Consider the following 7,054-nt stretch of genomic DNA (forward strand, 5'->3'; position numbering starts at 1 on the left):
GGACGGATTTTCATATGACAACGCCCACTGAGAGCAGACGAGTCCTTGATTACAATAAGGTACAGTATATAGACGGTGTATTTTATTTATGGGGAGAGAGGAGCGGGCTGATATGGAGGAAGAAGGCTGTGTGGTGCATGCACAGGGCCCCATAGACAATGCATTGCACACAACTGCTCGCTACAGCTGCTGAGCAGAAGTTACAGACCTTCCAGGCAAAGTACAATGGAATGCTGATAGATGATTACCTCCAGTAGATCACAATACACTTTACTTATGTGGCTTTTAGATGTTGTAGTATCTGGGAATGTGTCTCTGCTTTCCAGGAGAGTATGGAATAAGACTACTTTGTCATGATCATGTATTTTATTTCTGGGTTTTCAGATGCTATAGAATTGTGTGATGACCACACACCGACCATAACATTCAGATGACTGCTAGGTAAAGTGAATGAGGCCCTTCACAATGGTGCACATGGGCGCCATCCGTTCATTTACAATTATTGCTAAGTAAAAACTGATGAAAACGCATTCAGATCACATCCGTTAACATCGGTTTGCACATCCATCTTTTAAGTTATTGCAAAAACCAACCAGAGGTGACAATTGTATAAATAGAAAAAAAAATTTCTTGCCTAAAATCGGATGTAAACATTTGGCATCCATCTACATACATTTCATCTATTCATCTGCATTCCATTTCAATGGATTAAAAAGACGGATCTGAACGGACATGGATGTAAACGGATTACCACTATATTACTGAAAGTACTGGGATGCCTGCCTTTACATGCACGTAAACTTTAATGGCATCCCAGCCTTAGTCCTTAGGGTTCAATACTGAGTGTGCCCACCCTTTGCAGCTATAACAGCTTCAGCTCTTCTGGGAAGTAAGGATGAGCTCAGGTGTGTTCGCATACACCACGTGCAGAGCCTGCTAGGAAGTTGGCGCAGCGCTCATCACAGGCAGTGAGACATTGCCCGATCTAAGCAGCCGCGCATAGGGACAATGTCTCACTGACTGTGATTAGCGCAGCGCTGTGCCGACTTCCTGGCGGGCTCTGCACATGGTGTATGCAAACACGCCTGAGCTCACCCTTACTGGGAAGGCTGTCCACAATGTTTAGGAGTGTGTCATCTATGGGAATGTTTGACCATTCTTCCAGAAGTGCTTTTGTGAGGTCAGGCACTAAAAGTTGGACGAGAAGGCCTGGCTTGCAGTCTCTGCTTTAATTCATCCCCAAAGGTGTTTTATCGGGTTGAGGTCAGGACTCTATGCAGGCCAGTCAAATTCCTCCACCCCCAACTCACTCATCGATGTCTTTATGGACTTTATGCTTTGTTCACTGGTGCACATTCATGTTGGAATAGGAAGGGGCCATCCCCAAACTGTTCCCACAAAGTTGGGAGCATAAAATTGTCCAAAATGTATTGGTACGCTGACACCATAAGAGTTCCCTTCACTGGATGAGAAGGCCTGGCTCACAGTCTCCACTCTAATTCATCCCAAAGGTGTTCTATCAGGTTGTGTGTAGGTCAGTCAAATTCCTCCACCCCAAACTCGCTCATCCATGTCTTTATGGACCTTACTTTGTACACTGGTCCAAATCATTTGGTGGAGGTGGGGTTGGCCCCTTGGTTCCAGTGAAGGGAACTCTTAAGCGTCAGCTTACCAAGACATTTTTTTCGAGATTTTCATGCTCCCTACTTTGTGGGAACAGTTTGGGGATGACCCCTTCCTGTTCCAACATGACTGTGTGCACCAGTGCACAAAGCAGGTCCTTAAAGACATGGATGAGCGAGTTTGGGGTGGAGGAACTTGACTGGCCTGCACACAACCTGATAGAACACCTTTGGGATGAATTGGAGTGGAGACTGTGAGCCAGGCCTTCTCATCTAACATCAGTGCCTGACCACACAAATGCGCTTCTGGAAGGATAGTCAAATATTCCCATAGACACACTTCTAAACCTTGTGGACAGCCTTCCCACAAGAGTTGAAATTGTCAGCCCTTGTACACACGGTCGGACATTCTGACAACCAAATCCGTTGGATTTTGTCCGAAACTGTTGCATACACACGGTCGGACAAAGTTGTCAGAAAATTCGATTGTACATAACGTGATGACGTTATTTCGTTACGACGGGACTACGTTCAGGCTAGTAGCCAATAGCTTTGGTCTAGGAATTTGATCTGAGCATGCGTGGCACTTTGTCCGTCGGAGTAGGCTACACGTGATCGGAGTATGTCCGATCGGAGCATTTTGTCGGAAAATTTTACGGACAAGTTGGAAAACTTGGTCCGTCGGAGTAACAGTCCAATGGGGACCACGCAGTCGGATTATCTGACAAAACGGTCCGATAGGACACATTCCGTCGGAATCTCCGACCGTGTGTACAAGGGCTCAGAGCTGCAATGGATGGGCCAAGACAAGCAATATGGAACCCTACGGACTAAGACTGGGATGCCAATAAAGTTCATGTGCGTGTAAGGCTGGGCTTACACCAGTGCGAATTGAACTCGGGTTTCCCCACATCCAGTTCATGTAGCAGGAGATTTTGACCAGCTTTCTATGGAGCCAGTTTACTCATTTCCGCAGTGGCTCCAGTGTGAATTGCACAGGATTCCTGTGCGTCTTTTGGTCCGTTTCAGTTCTGAATTTAGCCCAAAATTCGGACTGAAATTGGCCCCGAAGAGGTGAATGGAGACGCACCGGACTCCTATTGTGGGCTGCTGCATTCTCAAGTGTGAACACATCCTGAAGGCAAGCGTCCCAATACTTTTAGTAATATAGTGTATGTTTGCCAATAGAAATTAATTGCTATCCGCTTTTCATCTGCCAATAGATGGAAAAAAAGGGACAGATGGAACGCCCATGTGAAAGATGCCTAACATTGATTATTTTGTTACAATGGCACCTGAAATTGGGTGGGATATATTAGGCAGCAAGTGAACATGTTGTCCCTAAAGTTGATGTGTTGAAAGCAGAAAAAAGTGGGCACGCGTAGATGGGGGAAGCGTAAGTAAGTAAAGTGGGGTAGCTACTTAGACAATGGCCAAATTATAATGCCTAGATGATTGGGTCAGATCAACTGCAGCTCTTGTGGGATGTTCCTGATCTGCAATGGTCAGGACCAGCCAAAAATGGTCAGAGGAAGGAAACCCAGTGAACCCACAACAAGGTCATGGGGGTGGGAAAGGTTCATTGATGCACATGGGTAGAGAAGGCTGGCCTGTGTAATCCAATATAAGATCTACCGCAGAGTAGCCCGCATTACAAGTCAATGGTGATTCTGATAGAAAGGTGTTACAACACACAGTGTATTGCAGTTTGTTGTACGAGGTGCTGCGCAGCCATGGTTTCCGCCAGCTCCGGATGCTGACAATAGAGATTTCCGGCGGACCAGATGGTCCCCAGGGTCTTTATGATCATTTGGAGGTTGGGCGCGATGTTATGACATCACGCCCAGCCTCTGCATTCGAAAAAACGGTTCTGCTCAGCCTAGAGGTGAGATGTGGGGACTTATTGATCCCATATCCTACTGTAAAGAGGACCTGTCATGCTTATTCCTATTAAAAGGATTGTTTACATTCCTTGTAATAGGAATAAAAGTGATAAAAAAAATAAATAAAAAATTTAGAAAAAAAGGGTCAAACTTGAAAAATAAAAGTAAAATTAACAATAATTTTTTTTTTTTTTTTTAAAGTGGCAATCCCCGTTTGCTCGCATGCAGAAGCGAAAGCATATGTAAGTCGAGCCCATATACAGTGGTGTGAAAAAGTGTTTGCCCCCTTCCTCATTTCCTGTTCCTTTGCATGTTTGTCACACTTAAGTGTTTCGGAACATCAAACCAATTTAAACAATAGTCAAGGACAACACAAGTAAACACAAAATGCAATTTGTAAATGAAGGTGTTTATTATTAAAGGTAAAAAAAAATCCAAACCATCATGGCCCTGTGTGAAAAAGTGATTGCCCCCTAAACCTAATAACTGGTTGGGCCACCCTTAGCAGCAACAACTGCAACCAAGCGTTTGCAATAACGTGCAATGAGGCTTTTACAGCGTCCTGGAGGAATTTTGGCCCACTCATCTTTGCAGAATTGTCCTAATTCAGTTACATTAGAGGGTTTTCGAGCATGACCGGCCTTTTTAAGGTCATACCACAACATCTCAATAGGATTCAGGTCAGTACTTTGGCTAGGCCACTCCAAAGTCTTCATTTTGTTTTTCTTCAGCCATTCGGTGGTGGACTTGCTGGTGTGTTTAGGATCATTGTCCTGCTGCAGAACCCAAGTTCGTTTCAGCTTGAGTACACGAACAGATGGTCGGACATTCTCCTTCAGGATCTCTTGGTAGACAGCAGAATTCATAGTTCCTTTTATCACGGCAAGTCTTCCAGGTCCTGAAGCAGCAAAACAGCCCCAGACCATCACACTACCACCACCATATTTTACTGTTGGTATAATGTTCTTTTTCTGAAATGCAGTGTTCCTTCTACTCCAGATATACTTGGACACACACCTTCCAAAGAGTTCCACTTTTGTCTCATCGGTCCACAGAATGTTGTCCCAAAAGTCTTGGGGATCATCAAGATGTGTTGTGGAGAAATTGAGACGAGCTTTGATGTTCTTTTTGCTCAGCAGTGGTTTTCTCCTTGGAACTCTGCCATGCAGGCCATTTTTGCCCAGTCTTTTCCTGATGGTGGAGGCATGAACGCTGACCTTAACTGAGGCAAGTGAGGCCTGCAGTTCCTTGGACGTTGTTGTGGGGTCTTTTGTGACCTCTTGGATGAGTCGTCGCTGCGCTCTTGGGGTAATTTTGGGCGGCCGGCCACTCCTGGGAAGGTTCACCACTGTTCCATGTCTTCGCCATTTGTGGATAATGGCTCTCACTGTGGTTCGCTGGATTCCCAAAGCTTTGGAAATGGCTTTATAACCCTTTCCAGACTGATAGATCTCAATTACTTTCTTTCTCAATTGTTCCTGAATTTCTTTGGGTCTCGGCATGATGTGTAGCTTTTAAGGATCTTCTGGTGGACCTTACTGTGTCAAGCAGCTCCTATTTAAGTGATGCCTTGATTGTGAACAGGTGTGGCAATAATCAGGCCTGGGTGTGGCTAGAGAAATTGAACTCAGGTTTGGACAACCACAGTTATAGTATGTTTTAACATGGGGGGCAATCACTTTTTCACACAGGGCCATGATGGTTTGGATTTTTTTTCACCTTTAATAATAAACACCTTCATTTACAAATTGCATTTTGTGTTTACTTGTGTTGTCCTTGACTATTGTTTAAATTGGTTTGATGTTCCGAAACACTTAAGTGTGACAAACATGCAAAGGAACAGGAAATGAGGAAGGGGGCAAACACTTTTTCACACCACTGTATGTAAATGGTGCTCACATCAGACATGTGAGGTATCCCCACGAAGAGCAATAATTCTAGCCCAAGACCTCCTCTGTAATTTAAAACATGTAACCAGTAAAAAATGTAAAAGCGTTGCATCTGGGGATTTTTAAGTACCGAAGTGTGGCACCATTCCACGAGCGTCTGCAATTTTGAAGCGTGACATGTTAGGAATCTATTTACTTGGGGTAACATCATCTTTCACATTATGCAAAAAATTGGGCTAACTTTAAATTTTTTTGTTTTTTTTTAAAGCATGAAAGTTTTTTTTTCCCCCAAAAAAGCGTTTGAAAAATTTCTGCGCAAATACTGTTTGAGATAAAAAGTTGCAATGACTGGCAGCTTATTCTTTAGCGTGTCTGCTAAAAAAACATATATAATGTTTGGGGGTTTTATATAATTTTCTATAAAAAAATGATGATTTTTACATGTAGGATAGAAAGGTCAGAATTGGCTTGGGCAAGTGGTTAAAGTGGTTGTAAACCCTTACAGACCACTTTTACCTACAGGTAAGCCTACATCAAGGCTTACCTGTAGGTGCAAGAAATATCTCCTAAATCTACACGCTTTAGGAGATATTTGCAAAAGACAGGCACCACTGTCTACGGCGCATGCCACCTAGACAGCGGCGAGCAGGTGCACTGATCATGCCGTTAGCGCCGGCTCCCGCGCGCATGCATGGGAGTGACGTCATTGCGGCTCCGGCCAGTCATAGTGCCGGAGCCGCGATACCCGGAAGTCACTCCGGGATAGATGGCGGCGTCGGAGGAGGAGAACGAGGGTCGTTTCAGGGGCTTCCATCTCAGGTAAGTTATAATGAGCTAGTATGCTATGCATACTAACTCATTATGCACTCATTATGCCTTTGCCTTGCAGGGTGTATTTTTTGTTTTTGTTTGGCTTTACTTCCTCTTTAAACAACAAACATGTTATACTTCCCTATTCTGTGTGATGGTTTTGTGATGGTCCTCTTCTAGGGTCTCCCACTGATGCTTCTGGTTTCTTCTGCCTTTAAAGTGCCCCAATAGCAAGCTGCAAATTATAGTATAGCATGCCCCTATAGCAAAGTAAAAAAAACTTCTGACTTTAGACCCACTCACTTCCTGCCCAGGACTACATGTCCCATGAGGCATTGCTCCTCACACATTCACATTTACAAGTTCTCAGGCACTTACTGACATGTTTGGATGGTGTACTGAGCTGTATGTGTGCTGCACTGTATTTCCTGATATGTAAATAAATAGTGCATTCTGTATGCACGCCAACTAATCGGCTGGCCAATTAATCAATTATGGAAATACTACTAACCTTCTATGAGGAGGTGAGTTGCCAGCTAGATAAAGGAAGGCCCGTAGATGTGGTGTATCTGGATTTTGCAAAAGCATTTGACACAGTTCCCCATAAAAGTTTACTGTACAAAATAAGGTCCGTTGGCATGGACCATAAGGTGAGTACATGAATTGAAAACTGGCTACAAGGGCAAGTTCAGAGGGTGGTGATAAATGGGGAATACTCTGAATGGTCAGGGGTGGGTAGTCGGGTCCCTCAGGGTTCTGTGCTGGGACCAATCCTATTTAATTTTTATATAAATGACCTGGAGGATGGGGGTAAACAGTTCAATCTCTGTATTTGCGGACGATACTAAGC

The 7,054-nt window shown here is 44.1% G+C and overlaps 1 protein-coding gene across 1 annotated transcript in view; it reads left to right on the top strand.

Annotated features, from left to right (window-relative positions):
- Positions 1–7,054, top strand: part of LOC143928281 (uncharacterized) — a 31,906-nt gene continuing 24,852 nt past the window's right edge. The window contains exon 1 of the mRNA XM_077453109.1: positions 1–59. Coding sequence (XP_077309235.1) covers positions 15–59 — 45 coding nt within the window. The 5' untranslated portion in view covers positions 1–14. The remainder of the gene's footprint in view (positions 60–7,054) is intronic.

This window comes from Lithobates pipiens, unplaced genomic scaffold, assembly GCF_037356315.1.
Source record: "Lithobates pipiens isolate NorthernLeopardFrog02 unplaced genomic scaffold, aLitPip1_a1.2 Scaffold_1, whole genome shotgun sequence".
NCBI classification, from domain to species: Eukaryota; Metazoa; Chordata; class Amphibia; order Anura; family Ranidae; genus Lithobates; species Lithobates pipiens.